The sequence below is a fragment of the Calliphora vicina genome, chromosome 5 (assembly GCF_958450345.1).
Source record: "Calliphora vicina chromosome 5, idCalVici1.1, whole genome shotgun sequence".
NCBI lineage: Eukaryota > Metazoa > Arthropoda > Insecta > Diptera > Calliphoridae > Calliphora > Calliphora vicina.
Window position 1 is genome coordinate 106,493,521 of NC_088784.1, and position 20,391 is coordinate 106,513,911.

General features: G+C 28.5%; 1 protein-coding gene across 2 annotated transcripts; it reads right to left on the reverse strand.

Moving 5' to 3' along the window:
- Window positions 1-5,402: 5,402 nt before the first annotated feature.
- Window positions 5,403-19,098, reverse strand: LOC135962155 (uncharacterized). Of its 2 annotated transcripts, none has more exons than XM_065513926.1 (3): window positions 18,595-19,098; window positions 10,649-10,834; window positions 5,403-6,355 (listed from the first exon to the last, which is right to left on the reverse strand). In XM_065513926.1, the coding sequence occupies exons 1-3, from the start codon at window positions 18,647-18,649 to the stop codon at window positions 5,931-5,933; spliced, it is 666 nt and encodes a 221-aa protein (XP_065369998.1). In that variant the 5' UTR covers window positions 18,650-19,098; the 3' UTR covers window positions 5,403-5,930. The 2 variants fall into 2 exon arrangements, with proteins under 2 accessions (XP_065369998.1, XP_065369997.1); XM_065513925.1 differs by having other exon boundaries at window positions 10,649-10,837; window positions 18,595-19,095.
- Window positions 19,099-20,391: the final 1,293 nt, after the last annotated feature.

A 20,391-nucleotide genomic window follows, 5' to 3' on the forward strand; every position in this document is an offset into this window, starting at 1 on the left:
TTTAGTTTTGTGATGTGTATACTAAAATTTTATAAAAAAACAAAATATTAAAGTTTAAAAAATGAGTTTCTTGCTTATTTGTTCCTCATTTTTTATTTATGTGTTTACATTTATTGTGTTTTGCAGCTAACTTCACTATTAAACGTGCTGTCAAAATAGGATTTTCCAATTGCAAAACATTGCCGTTTATTGTAACCCTAGGTCTCCACGTAGCAGTATTTATTGCTGCAATTGTCAAATTTGATTGCGTCAATGAAATTTGCGAGTGTAGACCGCAAATTGCCATATGTAGCAATGATTGCGCAATGATTGCTCTGCTGATTGTCTGAACAATTATTGCTAAGCAATAAGCTGTCAGTTCAGTTGTCATTAATGTAAAATTTCTTCTTTCTATGATTCGATGCGATTAATTCATCCATATTTAATTTATTTAAGAACCAAAACAAACAAAACAACAAAGAAATTAGTGAAAAAAATCATTTAACGTAAAATAAACCACAGTTTTTCATAGAACTTCTCGCTTTGAAAATTTTGTATTTGTGACGAACGTCTTCTCCACCTAAAGCAATCAGCAATCACTCTGCTGTTGCTCTGCCGACGTTATTGCTTGAGCTTAGCAATAAAAATTGCTACGTGGAGACCTAGGGTAATGGGCATGAGAATTTTTGACAACTGGAAAAAGTTTTAAAAATTTTTTGATTTCAATTTCAAAAAGTCTCAAATTAGCCTAAGTGAAATATTTTCTTATATTATTAAGAATTAATTGATTTTTCAAACTGCATTGTTAGTTTTTTTAATTTTCATAAAATTTTTAAAAGTTATAAAGCGTTATTTACAAAATTTATGGAAAAATTACGAAAAATTCTAATGTAGGGCACCTTATTGAGCTAATTCATTGGAAAAACTAATAGTTTTTGCACACAAAAATAAAGCTTGGACATTCTTCTTTTAAAGTGTTTCCTCAAATGTAAAGAAAATCGTGGGCTTTGACAAAGTTATGAAGAAAACTCCAAAAAAGGCCGACAAACCCGATTTTTGACAAAAACTCGACTTGAGCGAACTCTCTAACCTCTTCCAAAAAATCTCAAAAATACTTTACCCTATAAGCTTTCAAAATATGCTTGAGTACCAACAAAAATTTTTATTGGGACACACTAATATAGCCGTGTCCATCTGCCCATCTGTATGTTGAAATCAACTTTCCGAAACTGGTTCGAAACTGGTTCGATCCTATATCGTATTTGCGAATCAATAAATCTCTTAATGATTATTAAATAAAGTATCTAAAATTATATAATTAAAGTTAAAAAAGCACGTGTAGAAATTTATAATTAGAAATGTTGGGGAAATTACATGATTAGCTTCCAAAAATACGGCAAATGGTGAAAGTGAGAACTGGAATAGCCCTGAATATTTGTTTTTAAATATTTTGTTCATGTTAGAATTAATAATAAAAATCCAGAAAAAAAGTTTAAGTTGGACTCTAATGTTTTTCATTATCTTAAGAAATAATAATTCACTGGTATTTTGTACACTCTAAAAATTGCATAAGTTTTTTTTGTTTTTGCATTTTTACTTATTAATTAAATATTTGGAAAAGTTTTCATTGTTGGTATATTTAATTGAAATCGAAAATTACTAATTGGTATTCTCACAAACATCCAATTAATTTATAATTTAAAAAAACCCTTAAATTTAGTTACAAAGTCGTTTCATCTTCAAAACACATTCATAACACCTTTAGATATACGAATTATTAATATTTAGTCGCCATCCAGCTTTTTATTTTGGTTTCCTCACAAAATATCTAAAATTCAAAAATTCATTTGCTAATTTCGGCGGCGTTCAAAGAGTCACATGTTTAATAAATGTTAAACAAAGCTTATTCTGGCAAAATATAAAAGCTGAAGCTTTATTAACATAAAGTTGTATTAAACATTTTTAAAAGTTACTGTTAAATAAACTTTATGCTGTAAATAAGAATTCGTATAAACAACTTGCTGTTAAAAGCTTATATCAGTGTTGGAAAACGCAAGAAACAAAAAAGCTTTCAATGTAATACAAATTGTTTGCAACGCTTTACTTTATTATACAGAAATGCTGTTATTTAAAATTATAAATTTAAACTTTTTAAAAATGTACCTTAAGTTTGTATTTTATTAATTTAAGGTGCCTATCATGAACTAAATTCGATTTTCGACTGTAGTCGAAATAGCTGATCGAACGAATTGGTATTATGGCGCACATTCGTTGCTTGCAACCTTAGACCTGCATAAAATTAACGAAAATACTTCAGTTAGTGGCATCTGGTCCACCAAAAACAAATAAAATTACAAATACATACTTACATTTTCAACAATATTTTTAATTTTATTTGCAGTGTCGAAAGCTTCGATGCACAACGAAATTTTCGACAGCGATGCCAACTTATAATAAGAATTTTACATTCGATAGTCGATATTCGATAGCCAACGAATATCGTTTGTCGAATGCAACTCATAAAAAGGGCCTAAATTTAATAAAACAAACCAATATGTTGTGAATTTTAGAACTACGCAATTATTTAAAATACTATTTATGTAAATTGAACAAAAAAAAACTCTTTCAAAACGATTTCTGTGGGATTACCCTTTTGTTATTGATAAGAATATTGAACAAAGATAAATATTTCTGGTATTAAGACGACCTTAACGATATTTTGTACGTGTCTGATAAGAACAAGAAAAAAAGCTCTTTACATTATTTGTCTATCAATCGTTGGAATATAAAGGAGATTTATATACGATTCAGTTAATGGTGAACTATTTAAGTTTCTGTGGGAAATTTTTTTCAATTGTTTTAAACGTACTAGTCCCATGGCTTTTCAAAAGATGGAAAAGTTGACAATTTGTTAGAGAATTTTAGCAAACTTGTTAAAGAATATTATTAATTAAATTGATTCGAAGTTCCTATCGCAAGATATACGAGGTTGTCATAGAACCCAATCATTGTCGGAATCGGTTTAGAAAACGACAAAAAATATACATTTGACTTAGGAAATCCAATGTAATTTTTTGTAAAGAAATTTTTTCTAGATACAATATTGTAAATTTTCAAGCACATACATTATGATTGTGCTGGGATAAGATTGTAATAATGCTACAGTTATAATATGGTCATTCGTTTTATATTCGTCACCGGTATTATATTAAAAAATATACAATACAATTCTAGTATAAAACCGGTGACGAATATAAAACGAATGACCATATTATAACTGTAGCACTATTATAACATGATCCCAGCACAATCATAATATATGTGCTTAAAAATTTATATTACAAATATGTCTATTCAAATTATTTCTGTCAACATATGGATTCCGAGCCAAAAGAATTGCTCAACTTTTGCGGCCAAGAACGAATAAATCCAACTTCGGATACTCTGTTTTGAAGAGAAGCGTATCCCAGAGAGATCGTTCTACATCGGTTGAAACAAATAGTAGTCGAACATGGTAAGCTCTTCATTCCAAATACTTTTTAGAGGTATTGCAACAGGTGATCTAGCATTGACATGATGAAATATTACGGTTTCATATCTGGCCGCATATTCCGGACAATTTTCGGCTTATGTTCGCTTCAAATGAATGCGTTCGGTACAGATTCCCTGTGATGGTCAGGTCAGATTTCATTTGGTGTCGATTCGGATGGTTGATCGGGCTTTTACGCTTCGGTTTATAGTAGTGGATGCATTTTCATGGCAAGTAATAATTTGGTGCAAAAATTAATCAAGGAATCTCGGTACCCAATTTCCCTGCTTGATGATGAATCCTGCTGCTAGCTAACGTTATGTTATTGCTGCTCTTGTTGAGTTTGAAAAAATCTTCATGGAGTTTGAATTTTTAATGTGACTAATTGAGGTATTGAATTGAAATTTTGTTTGTAAGACCAAAAATTAACTTGTCTAAAGATCTAATTGCTCCTAATATTTGCAATTCTATCAAAATTTAGAAACTCTATAAATATGTAATAAAATCTTTATTTATTAATAAAACTCAATAAAATTTTCAACGTTTTCTAAAATTGTCATTCTAAATAACAAAGTATAAAAAAACTAAATAAAAAAATTACAAAAAATTGGAGGGAAAATCTCAAAAATGGTATTTTTTACAATTTTGCCCATATGGTCCACATTTACTTCGGAGCTGGGAAAATACTTTGGGGATAATTAGAGTACACATCATGGTTTCTAAATTTGCTTTCCGTTTTCTAATGCCGTCTTTTGGATTTTAGAATATGTGGGCTAAAGTTGAAATTTTGATAAAAAAATAGGTCAATTTCCGAAGGACGTAGGGGCGACATAATCAAAAAATTGGACAAGTTTTCTACACCAAAATGTTCTCCGTAAAAATACTCCTAAAGAAAATTTAGTTTAAATAAAAAAAGAATTAAGTAACTTTTTCGCCCAAAAAATAGCAAAAATCTATTTTTTAAATTTTTTAATTGAAAATTGTTTATTTTTGGATCCATAATTTATATCGCTCTGAAATCGTTTGAATACTATTAGTAATTTAGTTGTGTAACTAACAAAAAAAATTCAAGTCCATTCGGTCCAAAAGTATACCCTATATTTTTAAAGACCTAGCTATGCGCTTTTCAAAAATATAAAAATCTTTGAAATCGGATGGGATACAAAAAAATGGCACGTGTTTAAAATTTGTACAAATCGAAGCCCCCATAGCGCCACCCTAGAGAATTTGTATGGCCCATTTTAATAACATAAACTCGAATTGTCCTTGGCTACGCTCATGTCAAATTTTATCCTGAGCAGACCAGCCATTTAGAAATGCCAGATATATTTCCAAAAAATTTCGATTCTGCCTCACTGTGATAATGTCAAATAACTAAGTGAGAATAAATGACAGATATTTACTCTTCAAAATTATATATAAGTAAGTTACTGAAAACCAAAATCTAGTTCAAAAGATACATTACCTATTGTAAATCCCGCATTTTTAAGTCATACGCCCAATATTATTGGTGAAACCAAGCTATTATTGAAATAAAATATATTTGGCAACAAAGTTCTTGGCTACAGACAGTTATGATTACATAGAATATAGTATATTTGCAGCAACCATATCATAATCATGACATTTCTCTGCTGGCATCAAGGTCTAAATGTGCTTCATCGTTTAGGATGATTTGGCACGTGTTAGAGTATTATTGCTCGCTTGTAAAAACTTAATCCACCAAATTGTTTTCTACATTGTATTGTATTTTCCCTCTATTTGTATTAAACAATCTTCTAAAGTATTGGAAAAATACAAAAGTATTTGAAGAGTACATACTTCAGTTATAGGCTTGTACAAATATCTGAAATTTAGTTATTTTACAGTATAAGTATTAAAATAAAAGTATCACTTTATTAATTTATAACGTTTTATTATGATTATTTTTTAAGTGCACACTTTATTTCCTTAATAATACAAAAAATAAACTTAATACTTAAAACAAAATTGGTTTAAAGCACAGAACAACATACCTACATACATATGTATGTATGTATCTAGTAGATAAAGTGACAACTACTTAACTAAAGATATGATTTAATCAGTCTTATCATTATACATATAAATACAAATACTTAGGGCTATTCATTTAACAAAGCAAAATTAAGTACTCAGACACACATTGAAACTAAATTTCATAAATTAAATTACTTTGGAACTAGTAATACTAAATTTAGCTAAAAATAATGACCAACCAAGTGGTTTTGACTTTAGACCTGCTATATGAAGTGAATAGAATTTCTAACAGCTGTTTAACTAAATGAATACAAATGCCCGAAAATATCACAGATGTTTGTTTGAAATGTTTAAATAATGTCACCAAAAACAATTCTTATACTTTTCTCACAAAAAAAGTATAAAATTATTTATAATTGTGAAATTAACTTTCCATTTTTTGCAATTCATTGATGGTGTAAAAACTAATATTGGGTGTTAGGGACTGGCCATTAGTTGTCGTATTATTTCCATTGGTATTTGTGCTTACATTATTACCACCATCTTTGGCGCCATTTTGTTCCACTGGAAATGGTATAACAAAAATACTATTCTTGCTGGCATGTTGCATTTTCATGACACTGTCATAGCTGGGCGGGGCAAATTCACTGTATGAGGGCGAGGGTGTGGGCGGCGGTATCGGGTTTTCATTTGTATTCATATTGGCATTACGTTGGGTATCACTGCAACGTCTATCCGAGCAAGCCATGAGCAAAAAGAATGCAGCCAAAGCCAAAAATGTGGCCACATACCAAACAATCGTTATGATATCCATGGCAGTTTGTGATAATTCGTTCGATTCACGTACGGCTGTAATGAAAAAGAAATAATTTCAATTAAAAATTTATTAAAAATTATTTATTTAATTTATGACTTGTTGTAAATATTACTTATATGAGTTGCAGTATTAACAATGATTTATTTTTTTATTTATTATATGTGAAATCGGACACACCTCCCTTTGTAATGCACTGTGGGAATTTCATCATGTTTTTCAGTTTAGTCGTCATTGTTATGAGGTAATTTCTTTGAAGTACATTTGAAAATAATAATAAAACAATATTGTTTGTTGTTTCTTATCTTTGAATTGTTATTAGTTTAATGTTTATTTTTAGTTTTATTATTATTATTGTAGGTTTTTGCATTTTTTTATTATTAATTTTTAATAATATTGTTGTTACAGGTGTATTTAAGAGGTTGTTTTTATAAAATTAACCACTTAACACAAGTATCAATTGACGACATAGGCTTTATTTGCTTTAAATATGTCATTTTTAGTAGACATTACAGCCAGAATTTTAAAGTTCTTTTTGAGGATTCTAATAAATGTTTCCATTGTATATTTTAGGATTTATACCACTCATAGAATAATTATTTAATAAATATTTAAAAACTATCGGTATATAGCAGTAGTCGGCAATCACATCCGCCCGGAGTAGAACATGCAAGTTTAGTTTACTTTTAAAAAAAATGAATTTCGAAACAATTATAATTATTAAATAAGAAACAAAAATCACAATCAATAACTGGTAAAATTACAACAGAAAAATAGAGGTTATTATAATTCACATTTCGGTTACACTCGCACAAAACATAGTGATTTTACCCTGTGTATTAGTCATTCTACCCTGTGTATTACCTTATATCATTATTATAACTTCCCCGTAATTAGATTGGTAATCATGGATTTACCATAACAGTGCAACACGAAAAAATAATAACAATATACGGCACAATATAGTCTGGCACAAAGTCATGCACTTTTTTATGGGCCCCCAAAGATTTGGGGGCCCATAGTGATAAAAAGTGATAATTTTTTCAGGCTCATAACTTGCAAACAGTTCGGAATTTCGATTTACTCTCTGAGTAAAAGTTGTAGCCCTTGTCATAAAGAACAAAAAACTTCATCTTCAAGATCAAAATCGCAAAAAACTTTAAAAAATTCGATAGGTAGCAAACCGTTAAAAATTCAAGGAAACAATCAACTACAAAAATGTAACTAAGATCTCATTAAACAACTTTCTAGAACATATAAACTTCCTAGAAATGATTCTTAACACCGTTTAGGTAGGTCAATATAAGTTAGTAAGAAAAAACTATAGGCATAGGGTAACATAGAGACGAGACGGAATTGTCAAAAACCTAAGTCTGTTGTCAAAAACCTATCTCTTGCAACAACAAAATACATGCTAGTCAATGTATTTTGTTGTTGTATCAGAAATATTATTTGTTGTATTTTTGTTTGACAAATCAGAGTGTCTCGTCTCTATGTATAATTCTCTATGACTATAGGAATGAAGTGTTTGGGCCATAAACTATTAAATTATTAGAAACTAAAGCATACTTTTAGGCAGCTTAAAAAAAAGATAGCTAGTAATGTAACCGGTATTTGAATCCAATTCGTTGACTACTTTGGACTAGCTATCAGACATTCTCATTGTAATCCAAAAGGGTCAATCTGCCTGCTTAGGACATGCACGTGTTTTTTTCTAACAAAAATATTTTTTTAACCAAAAAATAATTTTGTAATTATCTTTTATTATTTAGTTTTCTTTGAACCCACTGTTTTGATTTTATTTATTTGTAATACTTCAAACCTAAAGTTTATTTATTCCTTTTTATACCCAACACCACCATAGAGGGTATTATGGCTTGTGATGATGTTTGCAACGTCAACAAATATTATACAAACACCGATCGTATACGTATACCGATCGACTCATAATTATTTGCTGAATCCACTAAACGATGTCCGTCCATCCGTCTAGCTGGCTGTCCATGTAAACCTTGCGCGCAAAGTAAAGTTCACAAATTTTGAAGTTATTTCGATAAAATTTGGTGCATAGATTTTTTCGGCTCAGTGACGAAGCCAATTGAAACCCATATAAGAAGACCCGCTTCCGAAAATCACTTTAACGAGCATAAATCTCTTAAAAATTTTGGTATACACATAAAATTCAGCAAACATAATTTCATGACAATCGGTTCATAATTCGAAAATCATTCACGAAACTAAATTGTATATTAAAAATGATTTTCCTCATTTACTTAGTAACAACTTTACAATTTTCTAATAGTTTAATACCCAGTATTTAGAAATAAGTTTTTTTTTTAAGAATTAAATCCCCTTATGAAACTATTGAAGATTTTTTACACGTTAAATAAATTATTCTGATAGCAATCCAGATTTTATTAACTGCTCACTGAAATTGGCTCGTACATCGAATTTTGTTTATATACACTTCTAATTTGATCTGACTAATAGGAAATAAATACTTATTTGGCATGTGAGTGATTTCCCCAATATTCGAAGAAGAAAAAACATGCTTTAGACCAGTGACAGGCACTGGAATCAGAGAAAAATACATTATGAATAAGGCCTTAGAAAAAACTTAAACGAAAGAAAACTTTTCGAAACCAAATGATTAATAAATAGCTTATTGAAATCTTGTAAATTTAATTGAAATCGGAGATGTCAGATATGAAAATTTTATCAGGCAGGGTCTTTAAATAACATAAAAACAAGTTATAGAGTATAGTCAGTCAAGCCTACCATATGATACCCTACACCAACTATTTATAAATGAAATTAATAAAAAAATATTTTTTGTTTTCAAACTGACAACGTTATTACTACAAATTTTCAACTGATTCTCAGTTTCCTGAAGCAATATCTTTTAATATGAAACTGATTAGTTTTGAAGTTAAGCTCGATTATGTTATTTATTTGCGAAAGTTTAGCTTTAAATAATTTTCGAAAGCAGGTCTTATAAGTGAGCTATGGGAACTCATGGACAACTCCTTCAAAATTCTATATAATGGTTTACATTAAACTTATTTATGCAGTATTTTATATCTCTAACAATATTTCATACGGCGAAAGCAGATTGTTTGTGGAAACCGAATTTGTTGCAGCAACAAAAAGTCAGATAATAATGAATGAAAACAACTTCGGTAGACACAACAAAATTACACAGAGAAAACAGATTCGTTGTGGCAAATCGAATGATTCTACCTTAGCGACGGAGTTTTACAGTTGTGATTAGTGAGACTTTCAAGGGTTCGCAAAAGTCTAACTAGATCTAAATGAGAACTGCGGTGACTTTGTCATTCCTATTAACAATAACAAGTCGGAGTCTTTGGTGGGAATCGAACCCGCAACCCTCATTGATCATCCAGCTAATTATCATTTGTAGAAAAAGGTCACCCACCTGTGTTAGATTAATCAAACTTTATCATATTGGTTGGATAGATGTTTCCACATGAACTGTGAATATTTGAGATTTATCGTATAATTTCCGGACGACCGGTCAATATTTTCAAATTTTGTTTGAAGAACACTCAAATATTTTTTGTTCAAAATCAGTTATTTTCACTTAAAAAATTTAGAATATTTTTGTTTCTGAATCAGGCCCTTAGTGTTAATTTTGTTTATTTTTTAATAAACATTTTGTAGGAAAATATGGTAATATTTAGTAACATAGAGAAACATAGAGCGGAAACAAACAAAAAAATTACTCAAAATAATCACACATACGAGAGTTGTTTTTGTTTTCATATAGTTTTTTCTACTAATACATTCCCACCACTTAGGTTTCTGACAACTGAGTTAGGTCTTTGACAAGAGAGTTTCCGCTCTATGTCTATTCTCTATGTTTAGTAACACAAACAAAATAATCCAGTTTTAAATTTATGTGAAATATATTTAGTTTTTAAATATTTTTTTCCACATGAATTTCTGTTTCTTGTTAATGAATTATGCCCTACAAGTTTGTAATTAGGGCCTAATTCAGCAAATTATTGTAGTTTTAAAACATTTTTTAAAAATTACTCAGTTTTTAAAACAAATTTGGAAAGTTTTTATAAAAAAAATGTGAAAATTGTTTTCCGTTCGAATTTCTGAATTAGGGGGTTAATATAAATCACCGCTCCAAACAGTTTTGAAAATACTTTATTATCGTTTTAAACCAATATTTTGGAAATGTTTTTGTTTTAATTAAAGAACAAACATTATTTTCACTTTATTATTACACACATTTCCTTGTTTTTTATTTTTATTTTTCGTAACTTGAATTTTAACAAAATTTCTTCACAAATACTTACTGGTAACAATAATTGTTGAATTGCTATTTTCCAAATCAGCTGTTGATGAGGTATCCGTATAATTTGTGGTGTCTGCTACGTAGTTTCTACTATTTGGTTCCCGATACAATTGATCGAAGTTACGCTGATGATGACCGATTATAAAATGATATGCCTGTCCATGTGTTAAAGGCAACAAAACGGTGACTACTGCAAGAATCAGAAATATAGAGATAGAGTTGAGGTATAAAATTAGAACGAAATGTGCAAAATTAATATTGTTGCAAAAGTAAACTAATTGATATTGATATTGAATGATAAAAAAACAAATGACAGTGAGTAAAATTAATTTTATATTAAAAATAATGGTTGTGTGTGTCATTCGTAACTGTAAGTCTTGGCTTGTCTATCTTATCAATTGAGTTTTTGTATTTGCCATACACAAACAATTTTGTGTGATTTATTTTGATTTTATATTTTGCCAATTGAATTTGAGCAATATTTTATAAAAATTTCTTCATGTTTTTTAACTATGGGAATGTCTTTGAATGTCTTCGCTATTATAGACAAAACTGACCAATATTTTCATTTGACTGATAAGTTATCTTTTGATCAGATGTTCATGTTGTGATTATTTTATTTTCTAGTAAATGGAGTGTGACTGTTTTTTGTTAAGTTTTTATCTCTGTTGCCATCTCTTTTTTGCTTCGAAAAATACCTTGACTTAGTTCTTAAAGATTTTATTGCGAATGTCGTAATACCTTTGGACTGTCGATTACTTGGTAACAAGTGCTTAGAAATGTTTTGTTTTGGTTTTTATTTAGAAATTTTAAATGGGAAATGCGCAAATTAGTTTTTTCAAGTGCATGTTTGGGTTTGTAAATGAAGTGTTTATAAAATTTAAATTGTTTAAAAGAGGTCCTCTCGAATAATCATGCTAGTTTGTTTGTTAAGGTCAGAAAATCAAGAATCCAAGAAATGTGGTATACAAGATTCGGTACAGCCGCTACAAATCCATAATATCTGCTGACACCCAATACCTCTTGAGCTACTTTTACCATTAATTAAATTTGATTAAATCAAATTGTCTATATTTTATTTTTAAAATAAATATTTGAATATTTAACAGAAATTAAATTAAAACAACAAACAAGAATTAATTTGATAAAATTTACAAACTAATTAAAATTTCAATATCTTTTTAAATTATACAAAATTCCAGGAACAATTTAACATTATGGGAATTTTTTAACTGGCGTTTTTGCTAAATTTTCAAGCCAATTAAGTTAAACTTGATTCAAAATTAAATTGGCTGATCTACATGGCCATGCAATTGATCTAATCACCAGCATCTACAATTAAACGCCACAAATATTTTAAATAACAATAAGAATACGTCTATTGTTATTTTAAAAAAAAAAAAAAAATCAGGTGCTAAAATCATGTGAAATTTATAATGAAAATGTGAGAAATTAAAAAAAAAACTAATAAGAATTGAAACTACTGAACTTTGATATTATTTAACGAGTATTTCGAGAGATCAGTTATATTATATAAATTGTTGTTATTGTTGGAAATGTTTGTAAACAAAACAATTGAGAATTTATTAGAAAAATTAAATTATTAAATTAATGTTTATAAATATTTAAAAAAGTAATAAAATAAAACCTAGCCCAATACAATGCGGTAGTTACTTATCAATCAATTGTTGGAATATTAAATTATTCTATTAATTAACACACTTTGTAAATAATTGTTTGAAATAGAGAGTGGGATTCAAAAGAGTTAATTAATTTGAAGATCAAAGTGAATTTGATTACTTCGAAACAAACTGAACTAAAACATAACTATAACTTAACCAGAACATGACTAGAACTTAACTGGAACATAACTAGAACATAACTAGAACATAACTGGAACTTAACCAGAACTTAACTAGAACTTAATTAGAACTTAACTGGAACTTAACTAGAACTTAACTTTAAATTGACTAGAACTTAACTAGAACTTAACAAGAACTTAACTAGAATTCTAGACTAAATCAGAATTTAACTAGAACTTAACTGGAACTTAACTAGAACTTAACTAGAACTAAACCAAAACTTAACTAGAACTAAACTAGAACTTAACTAGAATTTAACTAGAACTTAACTAAAACTTAACCAGAAATAAATCGGAACTTAACTAGAACTTGACTATAATTTACCTATAACTTAGCTATAACTTAACTATAACTTAACTATAACTTAACTATAACTTAACTATAACTTAACTATAACTTAACTATAACTTAACTATAACTTAACTATAACTTAACTATAACTTAACTATAACTTAACTATAACTTAACTATAACTTAACTATAACTTAACTATAACTTAACTATAACTTAACTATAACTTAACTATAACTTAACTATAACTTAACTATAACTTAACTATAACTTAACTATAACTTAACTATAACTTAACTATAACTTAACTATAACTTAACTGCAACTTAACTGGAACATAACTAGGACTTAATTAGAACATAACTATAACTTAACTATAACTTAACTGGAACTTAACTAGAACATAACTAGAACTTAACTATAACTTAACTATAACTTAACTATAACTTAACTATAACTTAACTATAACTTAACTATAACTTAACTATAACTTAACTATAACTTAACTATAACTTAACTATAACTTAACTATAACTTAACTATAACTTAACTATAACTTAACTATAACTTAACTATAACTTAACTATAACTTAACTATAACTTAACTATAACTTAACTATAACTTAACTATAACTTAACTATAACTTAACTATAACTTAACTATAACTTAACTATAACTTAACTATAACTTAACTATAACTTAACTATAACTTAACTATAACTTAACTATAACTTAACTGGAACTTAACTGGAACTTAACTGGAACTTAACTATAACTTAACTAGAACTCCACTAAAACTTAAGAAGAATTTAACTAGAACTTAACTAGAACTTAACCAGATCATAACTTGAACTTAACTAGAAATTAACTAGAACTTAACCAGAACTTAACCAGAACTTTACCAGAACTCGAACTTAACTAGATCTGAACTAAAACTGATACAATTTGAGCCAGGAAATAGAATTAATTATATTATACTTCTGTAATAATACTTGTTTAAAAAGTTAATATATTAAAAATAGAGGAAATGTATTAAAAATACTATAAAGATGACAGCTTGTTAAAGATTCTTCTATGTATACCGAAATAATTTCTATTAAAAACTCGTTACTTTTAACCCCTTAAGAAACCAAATTTAATATAGTAATCCTTTTAAGGAAAAGCAAACAGATTTGAACATAAGAAAACAGTTCTAACCATATACGAATTTTATATTTTTAATAATTATTATAAAATATTTTGTATCTAGCAACAAAAATTCCCCTTATTTAAATTACCTCTAACCATGTGTTTTTATACATATTTATGTATGTATGTTTAAATTATTGTCTTCATAATTTACAATTTATTCATTATCATAGTTCTATAAAAGAAAATAATAAACTGTATTTAAATATACTTTATTATTTAGCATTAAACGACTTGTCAATACCGGCACTCACACGTATTTTCTGAAATTGTGGCGCAGTTTATTGTCGCCATAATTTTCAAAATGTCCAAACGTTATTTTTTTAGTGTTTAACATTAAATTATTAAGTTGTCGTTAATGAATTTAGACCAGTTTTAAATTTATTTAGAACGAGATGATGTATGAATCAGTTTAAATGGTGAAACAAGTAAAATAAAAGAGTCAAATGCGGTCAATGAAAAGGGGTTTCCTGGTAGAAATTAATATCTAGACAAAAATATCTAATAAATGATGTTGAACATGACGATAGAAGTCAGTGACATGTGGCAAATTAAACACAGAAATATACAGTAAATAAATACAAAATCAACGTTTGTTAAATGTGAGTGTTTGAATTTCGTCATAATTTGTAAGTGATCATTAGAATCTGGTTTTTTTTATCAAATCATTCTTTAGCTTAGAGATTAAAATCAAAGCTTTAATTTAAAAAGAAATCTAGCAAAGTTTAAATTGCAGGGAAATACTTAAGTTATTACAAATTAATAATTCATATTAATACAGTATTTACTAATATTGAAAAATAGTTTTTTATCGCTGTATAATCCTTGAATATTGTAATTTTCCAATCTTCTATAAGAAAACAATAAAATGTTTGTGTTTATTTAGCTAAAAACTTGTAACTATACAATAATTCCCTCATTCAAAAATACATATTGTCGTTACTTACATATTTTATAGCATTCTTGAAAAAACCCCAAATCAAAAATTATTTATTTTTAATCCTTAGAATGAACATCTGTTATAACAGATCTGAGTGAAAGGTGTAACAATTGTTAATAACACTTGTTCCCTAATTTTGAATAAACATATACATATTTTGTGACATTTGTTTGTTATACTGGCTTCATTTACAGATTTCTAAAGGGAAAATTTTGATTATTTATTTGATTACTTTATTGCCAGCAATAATGAATGAATGTACTTCCAAAGAACCAAACAATAAGTCGATTTGTGACTCTGATATACGGAAGTAATGAAAACTATCATCGAAGCTTATTTAAGAAACAAAACTACTCCTATAATTTGAATCCTTTATGGATTGATTCTACTAAACTGTTCTGCAAGTATTTGCTGAAGTGTTTCCACTCAAACACAAAACTTGCGGAACTTGCGACGAACTTGCTGCAAGAAATTGGAGATGAAACACATCTCCAATGTGAGTACAATGTGAGTACAACTTGCAGTAGAGTTAGCTTTTATACGACAGTATAAAAATGCTTTGTGGCAAAATTAGATTCAAAATATAAAAAAAAAATTTTTGTCATAAATTTTTTTCAATGAAAAAAAAAAAATTAAAAAAATATTAAAAACAAATTTGGAAAAAAAAAATTTTTTTTGAAATTTGGTAAATGCTTTTTGAAAAAAAAATTATTTTGTTTACGTAAAAATATTTAAAATTTGAATTTGAAAGTATAATTTGGTGAAGAGTATATAAGAATCGCTACAGCCGATTATTCTTAGTGATTGAATTTCCAACGTTATTTACACTTTTGCAGATGATATCAATATTTATTATTCGAATTTATTCTATAGTAGGTTAAATCTGCTGGAGATTGGAACCATTAGTCCAAACATGAATGAACCGCTCAATCGGGAGCTTATCACACTCTCTAAAGTGATCTAGTGATAATAGGCAAGATGGCAAATTTAAAGTTATATAATGCAAATTGAGGAACTATAAACTATTGATATTCCTTTCCGTTGATATAGCGTTCCAGTGCCAATTGTTCCTCAAACGAAAATTCATTCCATATAAGACCTTGGTGCTAAATATGAATAATACTCGTAACAGGATCATGTGAAAATCTCTAAATACAATCAAATAAAAACAAACAATTCATCTGTATTTTTGAGTGGGATTAATATATTAACGAATTGGAGGTCTTGATTAGAATACAGTCCGCTTTCAAAAGTAACTGATTCCTAGCTGCATTTGATCATTTTAATTCCTCCTTTTATTCCTAACCTATATCAGACGGTACATGGAATACAGTTCATGTATGGACTGGAACTTCAAAGTACATATATTTTAAAGCTTCTATTACAATAGAAGGCGTAGATGCTTGTCGGTGACAGTATGGTATCCAACTCTATCGATGAACCTTAATGTAATTTGTTTTGAATTTCTCAATATTGGATTTCTCAATATTCACCTCTTCCCATAATCTATTAAAAAATAGTTTTGAGTTGTTTTGACGATTGAAGCTAAAGGTGGACAATATTAAGAACTACGATTCAAAGCAAAATTGGACAACACATGGAACTATGCTTAAAGCTAAAATTAGACAATATTCTACACTATATAAATACCTTCAATTAAAGCTATAATTTGGAACCACGATTAAATATCAAGTTTGAAAGTAAAGTTGGACGACAAAAGAGTGCTCTAAAGAGCACCCCTTTTTTCAAATCTTCAGTTATGACTTCGGATATTTATATCCGAATTATTGGCCCTTTTTGATCACAATGAAACTGTCCAAAGTAGTCAACGCAATGGATTCACATACCGGTTACATAGAGTCTAGTTATTTTAACATGATTGGGTGCTAAATGACCTCAAATAGTCAGTTAAAAAGACATCTCATGATTGCTTGAATACAAGCAATCCTCCGACAACTCTCCAATAGAAAACTTCTGGTGGGTAAAAGTAACCTGCTACTCTAGGTAAGACCCCTTTCACACTAGGCAATTTAGTTGGTAATGTCGGGTTAAGGAGAAGAAAATTTTGAATGCTGTTTTGTTGTTGGGCAAGAGACTTGCGCAACTAAAATGCCTAGTGTGGAAGGGGTCTTACTTAGGGACACTAAAGTGACAATTGGCTTTACGCTAGGTTACATGGGATGTCAGTATATTTAAGCAAAAAGAAAATTAACTGTATGCAAATTATATCAACACAATTTGTATAAAACCAGTTTTTACGCTTTACTCACAAAACATATCAGTACAAAATAAACGTTTAAAGTGACTACACTCTAGACTAAATGGAGACATTTATGTGACAATTGTCTTCACGCTAGATTACATGGGATGCATAAAGTAACCAATTGACTTCCTTAAATAAATTGGATTCAGTTAAGTGACTTCAGTAAAAATTACTGTCTATAAGGCATACATTGACTACTTGCTTAACTGCTGGAAACTGACATTTTATTTTCTAAGGGCCATTATTACAATTTGCCGTTATAGTTAAAGTTACCTTTAAGGGTACTTTTTTCTATTGCTTAAAGTTACCTTTAACTATAACGGCAAGTTGTAATAATGGCCCTAATGCTTATTAGAATTACTTGACATTAAGCTAAGACACTAAAAGGAAATTAGCAAAGACACAATGCAGCATTGCACAGATCATTTTCGCCAGTGCTAGTAGGAAATCAAGTGGTTTAAAATGTTTTGCTCATGTCAAAGAATTAAGAGAAATCTTGTAGCAAATCAAGAGACTCGAGGAAGCTTATCCATATCCTTGTGTAAATCAAGCTTGTACTGTATTTTATTAAGCAATAATTGGAAATTTTTGGGACACAGCACATTATAACACTTAATGTAAATTTTTTATTTAAATGCAACACAATTTATTCCAGTTTTCAGTTTTTTTTTTGCCGATTTTGTTATGCCAGGTGAAACCAATTAATTTACTTTTTTTCCACAATCTTTATTTCTTATTAATTCAAAATATGTTTTTATTTTTTTTTTATTGCACTTTTGTTTAAAAGTCTTGTGACTCAATGCACAAAGTGTTATTGAAAACAACTCCACCTTAAATTATTTTTCCTTAAACGCCATTTCAGTGAAAATGTTTAAAGCATACCACACATTTTAATAACATACAAATTCAATATTCTTTAGTGTTTGAAGAAAAAAATAAAGCGCATATACGTTTAATTAGCACATTTATTTAAATTAGCAAATATAACATTTACTTTAGCAAAATAAAGTTAATCGATATCGAAGATTAACAATTAACAAACAATTCAATATTTAATCTAGTTATTAAATATAGAACGAGTAGCAGCAATTTTATGATTAAAGCACTTATTATTAGCATCACACCAGTCTATTATAACTAAAAACTTGTTTTTAGCAGTTAGTTCAGGGACATTGACATTCTATGGATACAGTGAAATTTATCATAGATGGACTTTCTAAAACTTGAAATATTTGATTATATTAATCTAGATAAGTCAAAATCACTTTGGTGCTAATATAGTATTCAATTATATCCCTTTATTTCTAGCAATCTAAAGACATTATTTTAACTGTCCGAATTTGTCTTAACTTCTGCTCCCTCTTATATGATTTTATCTATATAAAACATTATTTCAACTTACCTGTCATTATAAGCCACACGGAACTAAATGAGTTGTTCTTTTTCAAAGCCCACATTTTGTTAGTCAAACCACTTAATCTTTTTTTTTTTTTAATCTCCAGAGTAAAAAATCTTTCAATTATAATAATTTTTTTTTCTTGTTTCAAAAGATACAAAAAATAATATTTTTAGACACTTTTTTATGCTTGTTGTTTCCTTGTTTTTTTATTTTGTAAATTTTGCAAAAAAAATTTTCTGTATGCAAGAAACTATTTTTATTTTACAACTTAAAATTGCACAAGACAATCTAAATATGTAAATATTTATTTATTTAGTTTTATGTAGTTTTGCGTTATTTTATTTGAATTTTTCTTTCTCTAGTTCGTTTCGTATTTTTACGTTCATAAAATACCGGCAATTGAGCGAGATGCTGTTGGGATGTGTTGTGTGCGCTTTCGACACTTTCAACAAACTGTCAAGTTCAAGATTGTTTACGCTACTGATCGTGCAGACGGACCAAACAGCCAGCAGAACAAGTACTATAATATCTAACTACTCACTCATTTACACACAAATAAAAATTGAAAAAACAAAAGAAAAAAATGAGAAAAATTGCAAACTGTTTGAACTGAGCTGAATTGTATGAAACTGACTGAATATTTGTCAAACTGTTAAAATAATTATGGATTTTTATTTGGTATGAAATAGACAGAACAACAAAAACATAATAAACTGTTACCGATATGGGGTTATAAACATTGTTTACTTTAGCACCTTCACACCCATACTTTGCGAAACGTCAATGGTACGTTTGCTGTACGATTATTCATTATTGCCAATTCTATTGAAATTCTAAAGAACTCTAAAGTTCTCTTTTTTATTTGAAATCGAAACTGGTTTTTAAATCAACAAAAGCTAAAAGCTCAACTTAAACTAATACCCAGTATTATTGAAAAAGGGGGTATTTTCATTGTTTAGTTATGGTGCAAATGTTTAGTCATAAGTACGATACAGACACACAGATTTAAATTATTAGAAAGCCAGTTATATTTGCTTTTATATGTATTGCCATATACTACAATTCTTTCTAAATACAACTTGAAGATTTTTTGTTGCTTAAACATATGTTTTAATATGACGAAATATTCTATAGTTTGCATAAACTGCCAATCCGACTTATATAATCAAGACCTGGTTATGGCCGGAACACAATTTGTACTCAGACATTTGATCTACTTCGAGGTAAAAAATTAATTTTACCCTGTTTAAAAAATCAATTTTTTTAATTTTTTTTTAAAATTTATTATTTAAAAAAAAATGTTTGTGAAAAAAAAAATCGGATTAAAAAATATTTTTCCCTATTTTGACTCATTGTAGGTCCAACTTACTATGGCCTTATATACGTCGTTGCAAAGGACTTTACAATATCTATCATTAGATATCCATATAGTAATCCAGATATATGTTTTTTTTCCTTATATCTCAGCCTTTTTTGTGCCGATTTTCTCGATTTTAAAAAGCAACCGAACTTTTAAAATGATTATTGATGTATGAATCATGTGTGTAAGTTATTTGGGGGCTATGCAAAGTTAATTCCAACATAAAGACGTACACGGCTATATCGACTTCGCTATCTATAACGATCCAGAATATATATACTTTGTGGTGTCGCAAATGAAAAATGTAGAAATTACAAACGGAATGATAACCTTAGCTATATCGACTTCTCTATCTATAACGTCTGTCCGTCTGTATGTTGAAATCAACTTTCCGTAGCCCCCAAATAACTTACAAACATGATTGATATATCAATATATAT